Source organism: Vulpes lagopus, chromosome 18 (genome assembly GCF_018345385.1).
Source record: "Vulpes lagopus strain Blue_001 chromosome 18, ASM1834538v1, whole genome shotgun sequence".
NCBI lineage: Eukaryota > Metazoa > Chordata > Mammalia > Carnivora > Canidae > Vulpes > Vulpes lagopus.
Genome location: NC_054841.1, coordinates 10,795,494 through 10,819,579, shown reverse-complemented (window position 1 = coordinate 10,819,579; position 24,086 = coordinate 10,795,494). Strand labels below are relative to the sequence as shown.

The 24,086-nt window shown below is 45.5% G+C and overlaps 1 protein-coding gene across 6 annotated transcripts; it reads right to left on the bottom strand.

The window, feature by feature from the left end:
• Window positions 1-1,214: 1,214 nt before the first annotated feature.
• On the bottom strand, window positions 1,215-22,653 carry LOC121477727. Of its 6 annotated transcripts, XR_005984349.1 has the most exons (6): window positions 22,056-22,653; window positions 4,054-4,133; window positions 3,577-3,842; window positions 3,172-3,389; window positions 2,598-2,623; window positions 1,215-1,420 (listed from the first exon to the last, which is right to left on the bottom strand). XR_005984349.1 is itself a non-coding variant. In XM_041732236.1 (2 exons), exons 1-2 carry the CDS (start codon window positions 22,201-22,203, stop codon window positions 9,728-9,730), a joined length of 666 nt encoding a protein of 221 aa, XP_041588170.1. In that variant the 5' UTR covers window positions 22,204-22,653; the 3' UTR covers window positions 9,471-9,727. The 6 variants fall into 6 exon arrangements, 2 of the variants coding, with proteins under 2 accessions (XP_041588170.1, XP_041588171.1); XR_005984348.1 differs by lacking the exon at window positions 3,172-3,389; XR_005984350.1 differs by lacking the exons at window positions 3,172-3,389; window positions 22,056-22,653 and adding an exon at window positions 4,449-4,517.
• Window positions 22,654-24,086: the final 1,433 nt, after the last annotated feature.

The following is a 24,086-nucleotide window of genomic DNA, read 5'->3' as shown; positions in this document are numbered from 1 at the left end:
CTGTGGCTGGCTTCTTCCACTTGGCGTGTCTTTGAGGCTCATCCATGTTGTGGCATGGATCAGTACCATTTTCCTTTTTATGGCTGAATAATACTCAGCTCTATGGACCTGCCACATTTTGGTTTTCCATTCATTGGTTTCTGTGTGATGTACATTTCCTTTGTCTTGCACATGCACGCACACATGTGTGTTGTGTGTATTCCTACAAATGGAATTGCCAAGTCATGTGGTAACTCCATGTTTAGCCTTTATAGAAAAATGCCAGACTGTTTTCCAGAGTGGCTGCACCACTTTAAAATCCCACTGGCAGTGTGTGACATTCCAGGCTCACCACAGCCTTCTCCAGCAGTTCTTACAAAGTGATTTTGACACTCCTCCCATTGAGTGGTGAGGTCTCTCCCTCCCTCCCTGTCCTCGCCCCTTGAATTTCGGCGATCTTTATGACTGTATCAGCCGACAGAGTGCAATGGAAATGATCCAACGTGACTTCTGAGACCAGACCGTAACCATACCCTGCACTTCCATCCTGCTCTTTTGGAATGCTTGCCCTGGGAACCCAGCCGCCATGTTGTGAGGAAGCCCAAATTAGCACAAGTGAAGAGGCCACGTGGAGATGTCACATAGAGGGTGTCTATCTTGGCCCAGGCAAGGAACTAGCTGCCAGTCATACAAGTAAAGACTTCGGATGATGCCAGCGCTCAGCCACCAAGTCACCCCCAGCCTTCAAGTCTTCCCACTGAGACTCCAGACCTCCTGGAGGAGAGACAAGCCATCTTGCTGTGCCTTGTCTGAATTCCTTACCCACAGAATCTGAGACCTACCAATTCATGAGAATAGAATAACTTTTATGCCAACTAAGTTTTGGGGAGGGGCAAGGTCAGAATTCCATTCCCAATCTATCTGCCCTGGGGGCCACCCCTTTAACCACCTAAGGGCTGGTGACCCCATGGGGGCTGCCCTGCATCTCAGGCCTCGAAGAGGGAGTCAATGCCCCCTGCCCTGTACCCAGTGTCTGGTGACAGACATCCTCTTTCTCGGGCTGACCAGAAAGATCTTTCGTGTGTCAGCTTGTTGCTGCCACCGTGCTTGTTATTCAAAACACAAGAATTTCTATTCATTGTAGAAAATACAGCATAAACAAATTAGGAAAAATAAAGTCCACCTGTCATCCTCACCATACAGGGAGAATCTCCATGAAACACTTGACTCGATGGTAGAATCATAACATACAGGCATTTAATTTACACGTCACCAGGTACGCGGGGCTAACACGGGGGTGGGATGGTAAGAGGAAGAGGGAGGGAGAAATAGTACGGGTGAGTCCAGCTGGCGAAGCCTGTCTTTTGCTCAGTGTGTTTCCAAACACAGGACAGCCCCTCCATCCACTGGCTAGTTTGATTTGCTTGGAGTTCATAGTACACTATGGTCAAGAGAAAATTTAACATATTTTCCAGAACCACTTTGACTCTACATAAAGAGACCTCCCCCACACCTCCCACCGAGAAATGGGGGATTGCTTTATATGTATTTTGTACCTGTTTTTTCCCTGTAAAGACGTACTTTGAATTGCTCCCTTTATTAGCTACTTTCTCCTGGCCTTTGTAAGGAAGGAAGCTTTGGGGGTTCACATGCTAACTTGGTCTGTCCTGGAACACAGTAAAAGTCTACTGGAATACCATGAATCTCCCCCACCGTGATGTTGAGTGAAAGAAACCAGGCAGGAAAGAGCACATATTGTGTGATTCCCTCTACATAAAGTTCAAAAGCAATAAAATTAATATATGGGGTTAGAATGAAGTACAGTGGTTAACTGTGGGGATGATTTACGGGGAAGGGACATGAAGGGGGCTTCTGGAATGCTCTGTTTCTTCATCTGGGTGCTGATTACATGAGTTTGTCAGCCTGGTGAGAATTCACTGTACGATGTGTGCACTTTTCTGTGCAATTTGGGGGAAAAAAAACCCACCATGGTGTTCTCAGAATATAGGCTGTACTATGTGGAAATACATGCTTCATGTTTTTGCCACGTGAAGACATATGTGAATGGTTAGAGGACTGGATATGGAGTTGGGAAAGCCCAGTCTGAATTCTGATTCAGCCACTGTTAAACATGTCAGCTTGGGCCAATTACTTAACCACTCTGAGCCTTGGTTCCTTCTTCCGGATGTCTTACCATGCCCACAAGGCCCACAGGCTCAGCCTCTGGCCAACCCCCCAACTGGATCCCCCAACTCTCTCTTGCTCTCTTTCTCTAAGCTCCAGTTACATTGGCCATCATTCTGTTCCTCCCACAAGCAAAGCTTAGGGTAATCTCAGGGCCTTTGCACTGGAATTACCCTCTCCCTGATTCTCCTGTGAATGATTCCTTTTTCTCCTTCCTATCTCAGTTCAAACATCACCTTCTCAGAGAGCCCCCAACTGACCATTCCTCACACCAGCCATCCTCAGCTTCATTCCCTGGGCTCATTTTCTTCTCAGTTTTTCTAATCATCTAAAATTGTCATATATGTTCCTTGTGTGGCTATTTGATCTACTTGTTATTTGTTCAGTACTCCCTCTAAATCCATCGACTCCAAAAGATCAATTATCTTGATTACCTTAGTCTTCGCTATATCCTCGTCACCTAAAACAATAAATATTCGTTGAATTAATTAGTCATTCTACACAGTGATCTGATTCTACTTTTATAGAACCCTCAAGAGGTTCAATGAGATGGTGTTTTGAAAGCAGTCAGGTTTATAAAACACCAGAGAACTTTGAAAGCTTTGTTTGAATGTGGTCACCGCCACTGAGAAAATCTAAATAGGCTTAGGTTTCCCCTTGAGCTAGACCTTCAATAAACTGATCTGTGCTGAAAGTCTCTATGCCTTCTGCAAACATTCCTCCCTCCATCTTTTGTGTTACTGGCCATTCGCCTAGAACAAAATCACTAATGCTCTTATTCAATTTATTTATGTACATACTATTACGTTGACATGGTATAAAGTAATTCAGAAGGCACAAAGAGTGGATAATGAGAAGGCTGTCTCCCTCTGACTCCTGCCCCGGAGGCAGCTAACACTTCCAGATACCCAGTGAACGCTTCTAGAAATTTCCTCTACATAAACAGGCATGCAGAGATATACATGCCCACCTTTTCTGTTTATACAAAAAAGATCTGATTATACACACCATGGAATAGCTTTGCTTTTTCTTTTTTCCACTCTACAACCTCTTTCCACGTCACTGCCTGTGAAGTGGTCTGTTCTTTCTGAAGGCTGCACGCACTTCATTATTTATTGATCCGTTCTCCTGAGGGCAGCTCTGCTAGGGGCCACCAGGGGCCACCAGGCTCCAGCGGGTGTCCTGGCGCATATGCATCTCTGCGCCCGAGTGGTGCCCTTTGCGGCCTGTTAAGAAGGAAGGAGCCCTTCCTCAACCTCATCTCCTCCCCCCTGCAAACTCCCTCCCCACTGTTTGTGTTTGGCCTTTTAAAGACTTTTTCAAAATTGACTTTGGCTTCTTGGCCTGAACTCTGAAGTGTTTGAGCTGATAAGATAACGCGCTTGGCTGAGGGGGACGGGAATAAATACTTACCTTGGAGGCCCTCAGCCTGCGCAGGAAGGGGCTGCGGCCCCCAGAGTCTCTCCCCACCTCCAGCGGCGGGTGGCGTGGACAGGAGGAGGGCAAAGCCGTGCCGGGTGCCAGGAAGGCTGGGGAAGGGGCAGGGGAGGGTGTCTGCACCCGGCCTGGTGGGTGGGGAGGTGTCTGCACACCGGCCTGCTCCTCACCCCTTCCCTGCGGCCTTCAAGAACAGCATTGAGAGGGCCCAGCGAGGGTTGGCTCATTCTCCAGGGCATCTCCTAAACCAAACAAGACACTGTGGGCAAGTTAGAGCAGAGTCTTGGCATACCTCAAGACCCAGGCACATCCTAAAGAGGCCTTGCACCCTCAGGGGCCTGAGAGGACCACAGAAGGGGCCCTGTCTCCCCTGCCATGGCAGACAACATGGGCACAGTCTTGACCCAGCATCACCCCAAGCTGTGCACCATTATCTCATTCCAAGCATCTCACCTGCCCAGCATAGATCTTGGTCCTGGGTCACAAAAGTGAATACATCACTCCAGGTTCCGCCTTCCAGAACTTTCTTCAATCTAGAACAACAGACAGGCGACATACAGGCAAGAAGTGCCCAGGATGCTGGGCACTGCCATGCGGGACAGACTGGCTGCGGGGGGCCAGAGCAAGTGGGGGAAGGCCTCCCAGTCATGCCATATTCCAGCTTCACACCCCTCTGGGGCTCCCTGGGCCCATAATTCCCACATGATCTAGCCCTGCCCACCTCTCCAACCAGTTTCAGTGCCATCAGCTTGTCAACCTTCCATGCCCGCTCCTACCTCAGATCCTCATCAAACAGCTCCCTCTACCTGCAGCGCCCTCACCTCCTACCTCCTCAGCCAGAATGTTACCTCCTCCAGGAAGACTTCCCTGATGCACCTGCATGGATCTGTAGCCTCCTCAGAGCTGTCACATGTTCCCGTACATTCCCTGTTCCAGCTCAGATCACTCTGGACTGGGGTCACCTATTTGTGGTTGACAAAGTAGTCCAGCATGACCAAAGTCTAGGTTCTGTGACCTGTCCACCTGAATGCAAATGCTGGCTGCCCCTCTCAGCTGTGCCATGCTGGGCCACGGTTTTCTCATCTGGAAAAATGGGCATGATGGTAAGGCATACCTCATAGGGTTGTTGTGAGGAAGAAGGGACTTAATGCAAGCGATGAGGATGGTGTCTGGCACAGTTTGCACCCAGTAAAGGTCGGCTCTATCATTACACTGTCTCTCCACAGACCATAATAGATGCTCACTTAACATTTGCTGCATAAATGAATGCAGTCCTTCAGATACGTTTATGAAGATGAGCAATGGGGGAAAATACTTGTGATACAATGGAAAAGTTTTTAAAAACACAACACTAAATAGTTGAGCAGTATGATTTATAGCTATGCAAACACACACACACACACACACACACACACACACACACTGGCTTAGGAGAGAGAAAAAAACCAGAATGTTCAGTGTGGTTGAATTGGAAGGATAGGACAAAGAATAATTTTTCTTCTTTCTCGTTTGATGTGTTTTTTTCCCAATCTTCTTTAATAAGCATGTTTTCAATTTAAATGAGAAAAAATAACAACAAATCCGGAGAAGAGGGAGCCCGCAAGCCCTTTCTGTTCCATACAGTTTTCCCACAAACTGGGGCGGGGCAGGGTGGGGTGGGGCGGGGCGGTCCGAGAAAGAGCTGCCCTTTAGAAGTGAAGCAAGAGCGGGAAAACCAGCGCCTTCAGGGTGGCGAGGGTGTCAGCCGACCAGGAGGAAGTTGTGCGGAATAATGACAAAGCAACCCCTCTCCCGACATGGGGCATGGTGGGACATTCTGGACACCACTATCCCCACAAAGCCTCCCTACATGGGGCAACCACCCTGCCGACCACCACCCTGCAGCTTCACATGTTGCACATCACTGCCTGTAAAGGGCTTGCTGTGTGCTCCCCTCCACATGCATTGCCTAACCTAACCTAGTCCTGACACCCACCTGTGAGCAAGTGGTAGGTACTGCTATTAGCCGCATTCCACAGAGGGAGAAACTGAGGCTCAAAAGATTTAACACTTTGCCCAAGGTTGCCCTACTGGTAGAGTGGGCAATGAGTTTAACACCATTTGGTTCCATCCTTGTCTATATTGGCTTACTTCTCATTTTTACTAAGAAAGGGATGATGAGTTTTTGGAGGAAAGGAATTGGGTCACCGTTTTCACTATGTCCCCAAGGCCTGGCCTAGGGTCTAGCACACAATGAGGGCCTATGGTAATGGTTGAGTAAATGAACTAACAAACCTCCAGGTGACAGATGGATGCATGGATGGATGGGTAGATGGATAGATGGATGGGTGGGTGAGGTGGGTAGGTGAAATGCATGAATGAAAGGATGGATGGATGATGGATGGATGGTAGATGGATACATGATGGATGGATGGATGGATGATGGACGGATGGATGAGGGGATGGGTGGAAGTGCATGCATGGAATGAATGTATGGCTGAATATGAAAAAGGATTAATTACATAAATGATAATGAAAGGCAGAAGACTCTAAGAGAATGAAAGTACTTTGAATATGGCCTTCAGAAAGTTGCAATTGGCAGCTCTCAGGCCAAATCAGGCTACAGACATGTTTTGTCTGGCTGTTATAGGGGTTTAAGTATTTTAAATTAATTGCCATTATATAAAAATTAGAAAAGTTCAAATAAAAAAAATTAAAAAAAAAAAATTAGGGATCCCTGGGTGGCGCAGCGGTTTGGCGCCTGCCTTTGGCCCAGGGCGCGATCCTGGAGACCCGGGATCGAATCCCACGTCGGGCTCCCGGTGCACGGAGCCTGCTTCTCCCTCTGCCTGTGCTTCTGCCTCTCTCTATCTCTCTGTGACTATCATAAATAAATAAAAAAAATTTAAAAAAAAATTAGAAAAGTTCATGTTAGAAATCTAGATTTCTGGCTTCCTTTAAAAAATCAGGCCAGTGCATGTACTAGGAAACCAAGTACCAGGACTGATGGAGCTGCACCCTCTGGGACACCTCAGCCCCCTTACTCTCCAATGCATCCCTGATGTTGAGGTTGGGTGTCAGCTGCCAGGTATCATTACAATTTGCACTGGTGTTTTTCTCATTGTACGATCACAAGGAGAATGAAAAACCTCTTGTATGTGAGTCTCCATCAAAAGTGGGAAAATGAAAATAGGTAAAGAAGAAACAAGGATAAGAGGTCTTTCTTTGTGAAAGTAGAGGATATTCCTGCAAATCTGACCCATGAGCAATGCAGTAGAAAGTACAGTGGTTCAGGGCACAGAGGCCAGAGACAGACGACCTGGATTCAAGCCCTGGTTCCAGTATCTACTGGTTGTGTGGCCTAGGGCAAGTCACTAAATCTCTCTGGGCCTCAGTTTCCTCCTCTGCAAAGCAGAGATGGTATCAGTCCCCACCTTCCAGGACATTAATAAGTTCCTACATGTCAGCTCTCTGCACGGGAACTATTCTTACCGGCTTCGGTCACTGGTGTGACCTGCTTGGGCCCCGTGGGTCCACAGCAGGGGTTTACAACCAAGGGCCATTTGGCAATGTCTAGATTTGGCAATATCTAGAGATATTTCGGTCTGTCACAACTTGAGGGGAGGTGCCACCATTATGTGGCCTCTAGTAGGTAGAGGCCAGGGATGCTGTTAAACATCCTCCAACACACAGGACAGACCCCCCACAGCAAAGGATTATTATGCAGGATTTCTGGTCAACAGGAATCCAAACTCCCAGAGGGGCTGAGTTGAGGCCAGACATGTGGGAGGCCCTGGGGCTGCCAGCCCTGGTTCCCTCGAGGGAGATCAAGGCTGAGGACACTGCCTTGGGGGTGGCAGGAGACATTCCCTCTGGCTCTGAGCCACCCCAGCTCACAGGACTGTCCCGTTCCAGGATGCCTGGACCCAGCCTGTTCCCAGCACCACACGCACTAACCAAGTGATGTGTCCCTGGCGCCTCCCGGTGGCCTCGTCCCTAAACTGCATGATACTCCCCTGCCCTGAACTGTGGGAGGGAGGATGGACACTTGTCCCAGAGCCACCTTCCTCAAGGCTGGTTGAGGATGTAGGGATTGAAGGAAATGGAAGGTGGCAGACAAGGCCCAGGAGACAAACTGACATGGATTTGAACCCTAGCTCCTCCACAGACCAGCAGGGAGACCTTAGACAAATCCCACACCCCTTATGGACCTCAGGTCCCCATCTGTAAGTCAGGAATGATGTTACTTCACCACGGAAGATTAAAATTAAGTAACAGATATAAATAGATGGTGCATACTGGATGCTTTGTAATCCTCGTCTCCGACACTTGTGTTCACATAAATCCGTAGTCTTTTATGTTCGGTGAGCTTCCAATGCACCCAGGGTGAAATTTAAAGAAGTATCAAATAATTGTGTTGCCATGGCGTATTTACTGATATGGAAAGGGATCCACAATATATTGTCAGATAACCACAGGCCTCAAAAACATTGTGCACAGTGGGATCCCCTTTCTGTGTGATAAATCTACATTTGTAACCTATAGGGAAACAAAGACCTCAATTTTCTTAGTGTATAAAGAGCTCTTGCAGATGAATAAAGACAGAAAGACAGGCAAAGGACATGAATGCTTTGCTACCAGAGAATAAATACAAATGGCCTTTAGATATATTTTTAAATTTTGAATTGAACATAAAAGGAAAGACCGTGCAGATTAGAACTTCGTGAATACCTTCATCCCCATCTGCAAGGCAAAGATGAAGAAGTCTGATAATCGTTGGCCTTGGCTAGAGTGTGGGGAAACCAGTGCTCACGTAGGTTGCTGATCTGAATGTCAATTGGTAGGTATGATCTTAGTAAGCATTTAGACAATAAGTGTCAAAATTTTAAAATGCACTTGCCCTATGACTGGGTTGATCAGTGACTAAGGATTTATCTTGCAGAAATAGATCCACATACATGGAAAGGCTCCTGTGAAAGGAATACTAATTGCCACATTGTTTGCCTCAGCAAGAGACTGGAATCGCCAACATGACTATCACCAGGGGCTGGTTAGATAAATGATTATATTCAGACAATGGGATATGTGAAGAATGCTCTCCTACTGCTGATCTGGAAAGATCTCCAAGGTATATTGTTAAGTTTAAAAAAAAAAAAAAAGAAAGAAAACTAGTGCAGAACAGGGTGTGTCGTATGCTTCTATTTAAAGAAACAACTACAAGAATCCATGTACCTATTTGCTTATCTACATTCTGTAAATCTCTGTAATGATCCCCAAGAAACAAAACCAGGATGGCTTCTGGGGAGGGAACTTGGAGTTTTGGAGCTGGGGAACAGGGAAGCTGGGGACTAGAAGATTATCCACTTTAAATCTTCCAGTACCCTTTAAATTATTTCGCATGTGAATATTTTTTAAATTTATTTTTAAACATGTTTAATGCATTGATTGGTGAGAGAAAGAGAGAAATGTCTGGAAGGATGTGCTTCAAAGTGTCAGCAGCATTTATCTCTGGGTGGCTGATGTGAGCTAGGAGTGACGTTTCTTTTCTCCTTTTTACTCAGATGGCTTTATGATGTTTAAAAATAATTAGAATATTTTTTTTTATGATAGTCACACACACAGAGAGAGAGAGAGGGGCAGAGACACAGGCAGAGGGAGAAGCAGGCTCCACGCACCGGGAGCCCGAAGTGGGATTCGATCCTGGGTCTCCAGGATCACGCCCTGGGCCAAAGGCAAGCGCCAAACCACTGCTCCACCCAGGGATCCCTAGAATATTTGTTTAAAAATTTAAAAGTAAAATTTAAAAATTTAAAAAATTCTTTTAAACGTTTAAAAATTCTTTAAAAGTAGATCCTCAGTGGGTTGGGGGTTTTTTTTTATTGTTTTTTAGGGGTTGGTTTTGTTTTTCGTTTTGGTAGTAGTCAGAGGAAAACTAACTTCTACATCAAACAACAACAAACCCCCCCCCCCCCAAAACATGCAAGCCCCTGAATAGTCAGATGGTTTTCATTGCCAAAAACATGATGGAGTCTGAGGTCTGCTGGTTGGAAACACAGTCCATGAGAAAGTGAGAATGAATAGGGCCCCTCCTACCATGCACTCGCTAGGCATCAAAACCCTAAGCTTCTAACCCAGATCTGGGTTCAAATCAAGTTGCATTGGGCCCCTGCCTAGCTGAGCACGTGTTCCAACTCTCTCCGCCTGCGCTCCCTGCGATCTGAGATGGGAAGACCATAAGGGTGCCAGCAGGCTTGTGGGAGATGATGCCCGGCAAGCTCTTAGCTCGGGGTGTAGTACACAGAGCGGGACCCAGTTCTTTCTCCACGCGCGACGGGCACACACGGAACAGGAAGGAATTCTGCACACGCAAGAGCGACAGGAGGGAGGTCGGGATGGGGGGCCCTCCCGACCCCGGGATCAGTTTGCCCCCTGCTCCATCGAGTCCCCAGCACATCGCCCCGCACCGCCGGGCCGTCTTCCCACGGTTTGGACAGAGTGACACCAAGTGGCCAACCCTGAAACTACACGTCAGGCCGCCGGTACTGCAGGCGCCTGGGAGCCGCAGGTCCTGGTCCACTCCAGCTGCGGCCTTGAGGCCTTGAGCGAGGGCTGAGTCTCTCGGGATCCCAGTTTTCTCAGCTGGAAAAGGGAGATGATGCTGCCCACCTGGCAGAGCGCAGGTGAGGATTAAGTGAGGTAACGCACGGAAATCGTCTCCAGGCCCGTTAGGTTGCACAATTTCAGGTGGGGCCGGGGGTGGGAGGCCATACATGAAATTGTGCAACACAGCAAGCGCACCCCCCACACACACACACACAAGCGCGTGGCTTTCATTATCATCCCTCCCTCGAGCCGTGTGTCTCCTTCCACCCCCCCGCCCCCCAGGGTGATTCTAAAGTAGAGTCTACCAAAGTGTGGACCAAGTAGGAACCATGCTTCACGGGAGGATTTTAATGGGTATATTTTCTTTCGATCTTTCTGATTATCTCGAGGCAACGGTATCCCATTGATGCTGCTGGGTCTTTAATGCCTTTCTAGGGCTTGCCCATCTCCCTTTCTAAGGAAAGGAGAGCAAGCCTTAGAGCCTTCAGATGGCAAGGTTATTTGGCCACAATTTAATAAAGTAAATGTTTTCATAATATTTATTTTCTTGTGGCCACCTTGTACTGAGGGCAAGTGTTGTTGGTTTTCCATTTATAATAGATGCGGTAGATTGTATTATTGTCAATAGTTATTAGTTCTTCCTACCAGCAGTTCCCTGGTGACTCTCCCTGACTTCAGGTTTGGCTGTGTGACATCCTTTGACCGACAGAATGGGAGTTGAGCTTCCAAGCAGAAGCTCTGACAGCCAACCATGTGGGGATGGGCCAGGGATGGGCTGGCTGCTGCCCCCACCAAATCCCAGGGTAAAGAGGACACATGCACCAGAGCTGCAGCCCAGCTGCCCCCAACTTGCAACCAACGTGAAACATGCATGAGAAATAAACCTGTGTTTTTAACAGCCCAGGGAGATTGGGGGGGGGGGGGGGGTATTGCAGCAGACCCTTACCTGAGTTGGCTGATTCAGTAGAGTTAAAATGTTTCCATTGAAACTAAACACACTTAGGTAAAATTAATGTGCTCATTTAAAGAAAAACATTCAGGGATCCCTGGGTGGCGCCACGGTTTGGCGCCTGCCTTTGGCCCAGGGCGTGATCCTGGAGACCCAGGATCGAGTCCCACATCGGGCTCCCGGTGCATGGAGCCTGCTTCTCCCTCCGCCTGTGTCTCTGCCTCTCTCTCTCTGTGACTATCATAAATAAATAAATTAAAAATTTATAAAAAAAAAAATAAAGAAAAACATTCAGTAGACAAGGTGCAGGCAGCAGGGGACATACACCATGCAGATGGCTCATTTCAGAGCCTTCCCCCAAGGCACCTCCCAACTGACATTTCAAACCCCCATCTGCCTCCCACTATGTAGCCAGAGTGAGTTTTCTGAAGTGCACATCTCTTCAGTTTCCTCTCCTGCTCTCACTTCTTCGATGGGTCCCTTGTGGGTCCCAGATAAGTCTTCGATCTTTGTCCTGACCCACCAGGCCTGTCATAGTCATCTCCTTCTTCTCGTGACCTCTTGCGCTCCCTGCTCTAGCCACAATGATTTCTGTTATTCTTCAAACACAGCTCCTGCCTGAGGGACTTCCCACTTGCCATTCTCTCCACCTGCGATGCCCTTCCTGGAGATAGAAACATGGTAGTTTGCACACTTGCACATTCCCCAAGGTGTCTGCTTAAATATTAGTTACTCAAGGAGTTCTTCCCAGACCATCCCATATAAAATAGCAGTTCTTCATTCTTCTGTCCCCTCATCCTGCATTTTTTTTCTCCTTATCACTTATTACCCTCGAACATATTACTGCTTTTTTTTTTTAAGATTTTATTTATTTATTCATGAGAGACACACAGAGAGAGGCAGAGACATAGGCAGAGGGAGAAGCAGGCTCCCTGTGGGGAGCCCAGTGTAGGACTGGATCCCAGGACCCTGGGATCACGCCCTGAGCCAAAGGCAGACCCTCAACCACTGAGCCACCCAGGTGCCCCCTACATATTTCTTTATTGTCTGTATCCTCCATTAGAATATTAGCTCCTTGAAGGCAAGCATTTATCTGATATTTTTGTTTGTTTACCATTGTAGCCTCAAGGCCTAGAACACCTCTGAGCGGGTAGTAGGTGCTCAAAGTATTTGCTGAATGCAGGAATGAATAAAAGATGGCAAAGGTGGACATCAGCAGCTCTAAACCCAGGTGCACTAGCTTCAAATCCAGCTGCTAAAGAACTCCTCCTGCCAATGGGTCGGAATTGAGTCTCATTGGCTGTCACAGATCACATGTCTCTCCCTGAACCAATCACTGTGGCCCGGGAGGATGGAATACACTGATTGGCCAGCCATGGATCCCATGCCCCTATTTAAGTCCAGAAGTGGGCTGAGCTCCATCTAATCTGTGTGTGTGGACTGAAGAAGGAGGGGTGCTTTATAAGAAAACTGTGGTGCTTTTTGTTTGTGCTTTTTTTAAAAAATTTGAATTCAATTTGTCAACATATAGTATAACACTCAGAGCTCATCCCATCAAATGCTCCTTAGTGCCGGTCACCCAGTTACCCCATTCCCCCACCCGCCTCCTCTTCTGCAACCCTTTGTTTATTTCCCAGAGTTAGGAGTTGCTCATGGTTTATCTTCCTCTCTAATTAAGAAAACTGTGATCCTATTATCAGAGAAGGAGGAAAGGGATGCTAGGTAGGCAAAAACAAACAGGTAAATTAGGCACCTAGCTGAGTCCCTAGGACTTAGTAAGGAGCCTTATTTGGGATAAAGTTGTATTCAGGTTGGGGGGGGTGTGGATGGAGGGGGGAGGAACTCTGTTAATACTAGAGCTAGAGCTAGAATTAGGAGCAGGTGATCAGGGTACTCCGTAGATGCCAATATATCCATGACATTAAAACATTGTTGAAAGAGATGATAAATTGGGAACCAAAAGTAATCTTCATTTTCTGCGTGCAACTTCTTACATAATCAGCAAATATTAAGCTCTCTTCTGACACTGAGGATGACACCCTTGAGGAAAGATTTAAAAATAAACATTGTTGGCTCTAATCTGTTACTGTTGATTAGTTTGAGAACCCACATGTGCTTATTGCATGATACGACCATAAGGCATACCACAAACCCCACAACCAGCCAAGTGAGGCCTCCTGAAATTGGCAGTCATGGTCAGCTGAAATTCTGAAACCATATGGCATAGTGGCTGTTATTGGGAATGAGTAATCTACTTGGTAGAAATAATCGAAATCCTGAACTCTTTAATAATGCCTCCAGTGGTAGAGTCTGAGAGTTGTCCCCCAAGATCAGTTTAGCCCTTTTATAATGACAGAAGCCCATGGCTCTCAGAATGAAGACTACATTTCCCTGCCTCCTTTTCAGCAAAGTGGGCATGTGACTGAGGTATGGCCAATGAGATGTGAGCAGAACCTGGGAAAACAAACATGGTGGTCAACCATTTGGTTTTTGGGGTTGGGAACAACATGCTGGCTGCTGAAGGAGCAATAAGTTAGGGACCCAAGCCTCTGGCCCAAGGCTCTGCAATGATTGTAGAGCCACCACCTTAACTCAGGCTTCTGTGGGAAAATGAACCTTGTATTTCTGTCTCATGTCTCTGGACCACACAGATGAAATTATATTCAAATTATATTCATACCTCTAAAGAAATTGGTCTGTCTTGGAAAAGTCCATAAAATATATACATGGAATAAATCATTTTAAAAAAAAGAACACATAGAAGTACACAGTTTTGATTCACTTATATCAGGTTATTCCTTTTCAATACAAGCATGTTTAATGCCTACTTTCAATATATACTTAAAACCAACTAAAGGAAGATACCTTGCCCTGGGTGCCCTTGTAACATAGCTACTTTCACAAAACCATTCTTTGGCACCTTTTTTTTTTTTTTTCAAGTAAGCTTCATGCCCAGGGTAGACCCCAAAGCAGGGCTAGCACTCTAGACCCTGAGATCAAGACCTGCATCATGATCAAGAGTTGGACACCCACCAACTGAGCCACCCAAGCACCCTTCTTTGGCACCTTTCACATAAGTTCTCCAGGCTCTGATTCCTCAAGCTGGCTATGATTGCATATGGGTAGTATTTTAGAAATGCAGATTCCTGGGCCTTGGCCAATTAATTTGAAGAAGTAGAATATTAGGAATTTGTCATTTTAAAAACACTCCCCATCTCACTAACTGTGTGGCCTTGGGCAAGTTATTTAGCTTCCCAGTGCTGCCGTTTCCTTATCAGTTAAATGCTATCAGTAATAGCACCTGCCACCGTAGGGCTGTGGTGAGGGCAAGTTTATGTCATGTTTTGTACAAAACACCTGCTATAGCACCCAGAACAGAGTAGGAACTACATGTGTTACTTACCTTTACACCCATTGGCAAGAGTGTAAATTGGGGCAAACATTCTGAAGGACCATTTGCACTACCTACCAAGATGGTAAATATGTACTTTGAGACCCAGCAACATGGTTGAAAACTCAGCCTACAATTACTCTCATCAGTCCAGCTCTGTGTGCAAGCGCGCTCATTGTAGCACACGCTTACTCTATGAGTGTACTGAGCACCCACAGTTTAGTCAGGATGGAATAGGATAGGCTGCAGCAGCAGACTCCCAAATCACAGTGACTCCATACAGCAAAGGTTTATTCTTGCTTTCATATTATGATGCAGACTGACTACCCTTCACCTTGTTGCTCTGCCATCTGGAACAGGTGGTCTTGGAGATGGACACAGCAGGCAAAGAGAGCTAGAGGTCTCGTGGCAATTTTTAAACTCTAGGCTGGGAGTGGCTTACATCACTTCTGTACATCCCATTAGGCAGAAATGAGCCACACAGTTTGAACCTAATTGCAAGGGAGGCTGGGGAAGGCAGAGACCATAGGGATGTTGAGTGAGCGTTGTCTCTGTAATATCTGCTCTTTTCAAGGGGCTGTTGTCAGAGCTCACACAGGGGTGAGCAAGAGCAAGAGGATCCCTGCCCTCACGGGGCTTCCCTTATAAAAACTTCTATTCTAAACACAATCCCAGCCTATGTCATTTTGTACTTGAGCAAGATTATCTGAAGGATACATTTTCAGAAGATATATGCATTTGTCACTTTGATAGATATGGTCCAATTGCCATAGGATTGTGCCAATTTCCACTTCCACCAACAGGTACAGGAGCGCTGTTTGTCCTGCAGTCTTGCCAGCACAAGGTGTTATCTGACTTTTGGATTTTTGCCAATCTGATAGGTGAGAAACGATCTCTCTGTGTACTTTTAATTTGCGTTTTTCTTATTATAAAGGAAGTTGAACATCCTTTCATATGTTTATGAGCAATTTGTATTTCCTTCTCCATGAACTGTGTGTGCATATCCCTTGTCCATTTTTCTACCCACATTATTAAATGAAAAAAACGAAGGAGCAGAACAGAATGAACATTGTAATGACTTTTGTAAATTAAAAGCAAAGCGGGATGCTTGGGTGGCTCAGTGGTTGAGCGTCTGCCTTTGGCTCAGGGCTCAGGGAATGATCCCTGTCCAGGGATCAAGTCCCACATCGGGCTCCATGCGGGGAGCCTGCTTTTCTCTTTCTCTCTCTCTCTCTCTCTCTCATGAATAAATAAATAAAATCTTTAAAAAAACTAAGCAATATTTTGACATATACACATAAATGTTCTTATATATGCATAAAAGTTTTCTACAGGCAGCCACAGGAAACTGTTAATAAGGGAATTGATTTGGTGCCATTTTTGTTTAATCTATGAGCCTTAAAAAGGTTAATTATTTTTTTTTTAAGGTTAATTATTTTAAATTATTTTAATTCCCTGAATTTGAGGATGTTTACACCCGAGTGCTATTTTTTTGAGCCTTTCTGAATGATGTCACTTTAATAACCATGTATACATATTGCTCGTATTATTTTTTAAATGTCAGTAAGGATTATTTGAACTTTCTTTTTTTGCCTTTATATTCTCTTCTATTTTAAAATTCTAATGTATGTTATTTTTTTAAGATATTATTTATTTATGAGAGACACACAGAGAGAGGCAGAGACACAGGCAGAGGGAGAAGCAGGCTCCCCGCGGGGACCCGGATACAGGACTGGATCCCAGGACCCTGGGATCACGACCTGAGCTGAAGACAGATGCTCAGCTATTGAATAAGGCGTCCCTGGGTAGGCGTCCCTAATGTATGTTATTTTCAAAAAAGTTTTTAGAAGGACATTGTATCCGCAGAAAATCACCATCAGGAATTGAGGCCAGTCCCAGAATTTAGTTCAAGTCTTGCACTTTTTAAGTGCTCAAGAAGATTTGTTGGGTTAAAGGAATGAACGCTTCTCTTTAACTAAACCACCAAAGGCCCTCCAGATGTGGAATTACAATATTCTTTTGTTTTTTAAGATCAACAGAAGGGAGACCAAAGTTGCCTTGCATAGGATTTTTCCTTTAATTTTTTATTTTTATTTTTTTCCGGGTGAGGAGGCTGCTGCCTTTGCCCCATAAAGTCAAAGGCAGCAGGAAACACTGGTAGGAATTTTCTGGTGATGATGCTTCCCTCTTAATAATGCCTGTCAGTCGCGAGGTTTTATCTCATTGGTTGAGTTGGGGTCATGTGGCCACCTCAGCCAATCACTGTTGCCAGGGAGGGGACCACTGATTGCTCACACCCACTCCCTGAAGCCAGAGGTGGAATCTCCACTCCCAAACCAGGTGGACGAGAAACAGTGGAGGTGTGGTTCTGCCCAAAGGAAAACTGGGGTGATAATGCCAGAAGAAGGAACAACAGATGCCGGAAGGCAAAAACATCACAACCACCACAAACACCTACTATGCAAGCTGCTGGGGATGTGTTGGTGAACAAGACAGCTCCTCAAGGAGCTGACATCTTAGTGAGAGAGAAGAAGAAGAAGAAGAAGAAGAAGAAGAAGAAGAAGAAGAAGAAGAAGAAGGAGAAGAGGAGGAGGAGGAAGAAGAGGAGGAAGAAGAGGAGGAAGAAGAGGAAGAAGAAGAAGAAGAAGAAGAAGAAGAAGAAGAAGAAGAAGAAGAAGAAGAAGAAGAAGAAAAGGAGAAGAAATGTTTTTAAAACTACAAATTACAGTATATTTTGTAAAAGCCACAGACAATGGGCTGAGATGGAAAATACTTTGACTAGGATTGTCAGAGAGGAAGTGACATTTAAACCAAGAAGGAAGGATAAGAAACAGTCATATAGTCCTAAGGGACTAAATAAATAAATAAATAAATAAATAAATAAAGCTGAATCCCTACTTCACACCTAAACCAGGAACAACTCCCAGTAGATCATAGACTTAAACATATAAAGTGAAACCACAAATGTAGTAATATAAAACTAGTATAAGTCTTTTATAACTTCAGACTATAAGAGACCTTTTTAATAACGAAACAAAGCCCAAATGTCCTAAAATGAAAAATAGATAAATTTAACAGCATAAGAATGTTTAAAAAATGATCTTTATGGCTAAAAATAACCTTACTAGATTAAATGCCAAGAGACAAATTGGGCTAATTTGGGCTATTCACAAAGGGCTAATTTACTTAATATACAAAGTGTTCCAATAAATAAGAATAAAATGAACAACTTGGTAGGAAAATGGGCAAAAAAGATTATTCACAGAGAAGGAAAAATGAATGGCTGTAAGCATATGAAAAGATGTTTAATTTCATGCATTATGAGAGAAATGAGATATCGTCGTCCCCCCCGCCCCCCAGCCATTAGATTAACAAAAATCCTAGTTTGACAATCCACAGTATTGGTATCAGAAAATAAGCAATTCCCCTTAAAAAAAAAAAAAGTGGCAGTATTCATTAAATTTAAAATGCCCTTACCTGCTACACTAGCAATTCTGCTTTTGGGGATTTTTTTTTTTAATTTTAAAAAAATTATTTATTTATTTATTCATGAGAGACACAGAGAGAGAAGCAGAGACACAGGCAGAGGGAGAAGCAGGACCTGGGATCACGACCTGAGCCGAAGGCAGATGCTCAACCACTGAGCCACCCAGGTGCCCCTGCTTTTAGGAACTTAAATTACAGGTTTATTCATACATATGCTAAATGACATATATATATTATTCACTATATGTTGTTTTTAATAGCAAAGAAGGTGGGGGACAATCTATCGAAAAAAGGTAGAAAAAAAAAATGACAGTCCATCTACACAATATAGTGTTCCCTGGTATAAAAGAAAGAGGTGGCTGTATGTGAACTGGCAAGTAAAACTCATGCCTGGGTTTCCTAAGAAAACAAAACAATGTGCAGAACCATGTGTATAGCATGTACTCATCTGTAACATTTTAGGAGGGTGGAGGGGAAAAGAATATAGGTTAGTCTTCACTCATATATGCAAAAAATACATTAGAAAGATCTGCAGGGGTTTAGTAACCCATTGCTGGAGGAAACGGCATATACAAAAGGCCCCAAGGTAAAAAAAAAAAAAAAAAAAAAAAGTTGAGGGGGTGGATTCCAAGTGTGCCTGGAAAAGACGACATGGGACAGGTGGTGGCCAGATGCTACAGAGCCTTGTCGACCACTGTTTAGGAGTCTAGTCTCGAGTCCAAATGCAGCAGGAAGACATTCAAAAGGAGAACATGATCCAATTCACATTTTAAGAACATCTTGCTACCATTTGGAGAATTTTGTTGGAGGAAAGCAAGATGGAAACATGGAGACCAATTAGGAGGCTGGACAGTGAGCTACAGGAGAGAGAAGTTGGGCTGGACCTGGAGCTGGTGGTGGAGCTGGTGAGGAGCAAGCAGGCTTCAAAGACAGTTCTAGGTTGGAATCTGTGGGTTGGATGTGGCACCAGAAGAGGCAGTGAAGTCAAGGGAAGACGGGAGCCTGATCTCTGGGTCACATACAGGTGGTGACAGTGGTGACTGAGCTGGAAAGCCTAGGGAAGAGCCCTAGAGTTGGCTTGGGATGGAGGTGCATTCCAGAGGAGGGCATGTTAAGGTTGAGGGATCAGTAAAACATCTATCTGGCCACGTCAAGTATGCAGTTGGGCTCTTGAGTCTGTATTGGGGGCAGCCAGGAAGAAGTGACATGACTTACACAGAATAACAAGGACAGATCCCACATGGATTCCAAGTTGGGGCCCCATGCCTACTCAGAGTCATGGGTGGCTCAGTGGCTGAGTGTCTGCCTTTGGCTCAGGTCATGTTCCCAGAGTTCTGGGATCGAGTTCCGCATCAGGCTCCCTGCGTGGAGCCTGCTTCTCCCTCTGCCTATGTCTCTACCTCTCTCTGTGTGTCTCTCATGAATAAATAAGTAAAATCTTAAAATAAATAAATAAATACATACATACATACATAAAATCTTAAAAAAATAAAAATAAATAAAAATTAAAAAGAGAAATAAGTAATATAAAAATTAAGGCTTCAATTACCTTATTATCTATATAATCATTTTTCCTTAAGTTTAGAAAACAATGAAATACTTTTAGGGATAAAAATTTTTTTATTTGAATTTTGAACATTCCTTCATGGTCATTTCTTTTTCTCCTACTAAATGAATGTCAAATTGCATTTAAATGTTGTATTTAATAACTCACGTCTTCCATTTAAAAAAATGTCTTGGTGGCACCAAATGCCTCTGAAGGACGGGACTGAGCATAGGAGCCTAGCTGGAAGTTGACGTAAGAAGGCTCTTGATCCCCTCTGCCAGCTATGCAGCCAGGTGATGCCCCTCCCCCTGGCAGAGGTCTGGGGACTACCTTCTGGAGACTCTGGGATAGAGAGGAGGTGGGCATTAGGGATGTCAGACATTGCAGAAGTTAGGAATGAGGCCAGGAGCTAGAAACAAAATGGTCAGACCCAGCTCCCTTCCCTCGTTCTGCTTCCAGAGCACAGGCAGCCTGGCTCCAGCAGGAACCCCAGAGAATCCTCTATGGAGAGGTGGAAGTGGACCTCTCAGCAAAAAGACTGATAGATAATGACATTCGGGTCCCAGGATGTAGAAGCTGGCTCACAGCCCAGCCACATTACAGCAAAACACATGGAGCTTCCAAACAGTTTTTAGTGCCTCCTTCTCAAAAATGAATAGAGGTCCAACGAGTCCCTGACGTCTGAGAAACGCCTCTAGCATGAAAGACAGACCAACATCAACAAACTGTAAAAGGGGTCTGGGAATAAACCAAGATATTGCAGGGAGCCGATGCAAAGGCATCCCGATAGGAGCCCAGGGACTAGGAATTATATCCCAATTTCATCACTAGCAGGGCTGCCACATACAATTGTGCAAGTCACAGACCGCCCAACTCTAAGGGGAATGATATGGTTTTATGTTATGGCTTATGTAGATGGTCCCTTACGGGTGGTTCAGCACATCACTATATAGGGGACCCTGGCCTGCTCTCTGTTCCTGGAAGGTAATAATAATAGAACCTCACACTGAGGAGCTCCTGGAGGGCAGACAACCATCTCCGTGTTTCATGTCACCCAAGTCTGACATACCTCTATTGAGTTGGCTCCCTGTATATGTTGACTAAATAAAGGAATTAATACGTGAATGAGTAGGTGAGGGAGAGAGTGAATAGGAGTTCAGTGATTTACAGCGTCCACAGCACTCCCACAGCCATCACAAAGTCTTAGAAACACCAGCAGCTTAATGGAGGAGCCACGAATCCAGACTCTGGAGGCAGAAAGCCTACTTCAAATCCCTTTGAGCCTCTGTCCCTTCATCTATAAAATAAACGTGATAAGAATGACACCTGCCTAAAAGTGCCATTGTGAGGATTAACTGAAAGCATAATAAGCATTTAACAGGGGCCTGACCCAGTCTTGTCAGTTAGAATTAGATTTGACTATATAGGAGATCCCTGGGTGGCTCAGCGGTTTAGCGCCTGCCTTTGGTCAGGGGTGTGATCCTGGGGTCCCGGGATTGAGTCCCACATCGGGCTCCCTCCATGGAGCCTGCTTCTCCCTCTGCCTGTGTCTTTGCCTCTCAATCTCTCTCTCTCTCTCTCTCTCTCTCAAATAAAATCTTTAACAAACAAAAGAAGATTTGGCTATATAAACCAGAAAACCCAAGTAAGTGACTTAAACAAGATAGAGCTTCATCTCTCCCTCCCTGTCCCTGTGCACGTACTTAAGAAATTAAAAGGTGTGGTATCCCGAGTTAGAATGATGAACAGTCATCAGAGTCCTAGACTACACCCTTTCTGCTCCACCAGCGTCAAGATTGCCAAATGAACCAAAATAGTTGCCAGAGTGCCAGCCATCAGGGCCACATCCCAGGCAGAATGAAGAAGGAAGCAAGGCATATTCCTGCCATCCGCTCCACCCAACAATTTCTGCTTGCTTCTCCCTTAGCTGTATGGGGGGACAAATTCAGGGTCTGTTAGCAAGAAATGGATTGGGAGAAGAGTCAGCCATCTCTGTCACATGAAGTCTCAATAAACGTTCACTATTATTATTGTTATTGTTAGCCCGGTTTTAGAGAGGAGAAATGTGAAGCTCAGAGAAATTAGCTAATTTGCCCAGGGTCTTACTCGATTCATTCAAGTATTAACTATACGCCTACTATGTGCTGGTCCCTTAGGATACAAACACCAAATAAGACCTGGGCTCTGGAGATGCCTGGGTGGCTCAGTGGTTGAGGGTCTGCCTTTGGCTCAGGCCATGATCCTGGGATCTGGGTATCGAGTCCCACATCGGGCTCCCTGCATGGAGCCTGCTTCTCCCTCTCCCTGTGTCTCTGCCTCTCTCTCTGTGTGTGTGTCTCTCATGAATAAATAAATAAAATCTTAAAAAAAGAAAGAAAGAAAGAAAGAAAGAAAGAAAGAAAGAAAGAAAGAAAGAAAGAAAGAAAGAAAAGAAAGACATGGGCTCTGCTCTCAAGGATATGAAATCAAGTCATTTCAAAGAGCATGGCAAGAACACTCACCCCAATGGCCCAAAGGACAGAGTAAGGGCACGGGGCTGGAGTCAGGGAGGGCTTCCTGGAAGAGGTGGAGATCCTCATCGTGGGGATAACAATCGTACACAGGAGCGCGGAGATAATTAAGTGGTATTTGCCAGTGCAAGCTCAGCATAGTGCCAGGCACACAGTCCTACTATCATCACCATCATCCTCGCTATTATCTCGCTCTCTTCTCGGAAATACAAACAGCCACTTCTTAACTTCAGGATATTTTACAGCTGAAATTATTTTTTCAGGTGTAAAAGGGTGTCGACTTCTAATATGTCTTTAAGACAGCAGAACAACAGGAACAAAAATGCCTTATTTTCTGTTGACTCCAGGCCAGAAACCGACCTTTGGGCATGATAAATTCATACCCCCGCAGGAAGAACAGGATTTTGAAAGCTGGCATCTGAAGTTTTTATCTCAAGCACCTAGCTATCGTCCTCTCTGCTCAATAATAGGAAAAAAACAGCAAAGGGTTAAAAAAAATAAAAACTTAAAAAAAAAACATCAAAATAGGGTTTGGTTCTCCAGAAAAGGCCAGAAGAACTGAAGCTAATTCACATTTTACTCAAGCAACCCCAAGAGAAACCAAGTTTCCTGGAAGAACGAAAGGCAAGACAGGCGCTGTTTAAAAGCAAGCTCAAAGTGAAACCAGATTACGTGGGGGCCACGAGGCCTCCTCAAAAATAGCATCTGTCCCCTGGATATTTTGGGAGTGTCCTGGGCAAAGCACCGCAAGAGCCAGGGGCCTCTGTGGACATCTCCAGGGACGCACCTAAAGAATGTATCGCCCGGCCTCCCCTTGACCCCAGGCCATCCGGGCCCCAGAGCTGTGTCAGCAGCAGCAGAAATGGTACAGAGATAAAGGGAGATATTTAAACACCCAGAAATCATCTTCTAATTTAGGAACCGGGCTGCAACATATCTGTCTCCCTTAATGGCCCGAGTTGGGAATTTGGATTTTGAACCTCTTCCCTGCCGGGCGGCCAAAACTTCATGTATTAATAGACAGCAAGCGTGAGGCTGCGGAGACGGGAGGGCCGTGGGTCTGAGATGATCTGGAATCAGGAGGTGAAGACCAGCCAGGCCTCCCTGGGCCTCTTGGCTTAACCGCCTCAGCACCGCTGCTCTGCCGCCGTGGTTAGTAAGCACCTTAAGACTTGCACCAGGAGGGTGCGAGCCCTCCACGACGTCCTTCCCCGCATCATCGGAGGCAAGTTGGAATCATTTTCCTCATTTTGCTCAAAAGAGAATGAAGGCCTGGGTGAGCGAACCAGAGTCGAAAAATTGTCAGCACAGAGGGAGACGGCAGGATGTGGGTAGGAATCCGGCAGACACTGATTGTAACCCAGTTTAAAGGGCTTGTGGGTCTAAATTCAGGACGCGCGCTTTATTCCCCAAGAAGTGGTAGAGGAGGGTGTGTGTGTGTGTGTGTGTGTGTGTGTGTCTGTGCTGCGATGTCCGTGTGGTATTTCTGTGTTCACTTTTGTCTGTGTGCTCCGGTGTGTTTCTAGGTATGTCTGTGTGTCTGTGTAAGAGGAGGGGCAGAGGGAGAAGAGGGAGAGGGATCAGGAGACAAGGAAGAGATGGGTTACTAAAGCGCAGGATGGCAAAGCTAGAAGGCCCTTGAAATCGTCTAGTCTGGTCTGGGCAGCCCGGTGGCCCAGCGGTTCAGCACTGCCTTGGCCCTGGGCCTGATCCTGGAGACCCAGGATCGAGTCCCACGTGGGGGCTCCCTGCATGGAGTCTGCATCTCCCTCTGCCTATGTCTGTGCCTCTCTCTCTCTCTCTCTCTCTCTCTCTGTGTGTGTGTGTGTGTGTCTCTCTCTCTCTGTCTCTTGTGAATAAATAAATAAAATCTTTAGAAACAAATAAATATAATCATCTGACCTGGGGCAGGGGGATGGGGTGACTGGGTGACAGGCACTGAAGGGGTCACTTGACGGGAGGAGCACTGGGTGTTATACTATATATTGGCAAATCGAACTCCAATAAAAAAAATACACAAAA

What these genes read in the sequence shown, in the direction of transcription:
- LOC121477727 (XM_041732236.1), bottom strand. Translation starts at nt 22,203, where the DNA reads ATGCTGAGCTTGCACTGGCAAATACCACTTAATTATCTCCGCGCTCCT. An exon ending in CTGTCCTTTGGGCCATTGGG is followed by an intron (nt 10,246 to 22,055) that starts GTGAGTGTTCTT and finishes GCGCTCTGCCAG; the next exon opens with GTGGGCAGCATCATCTCCCT.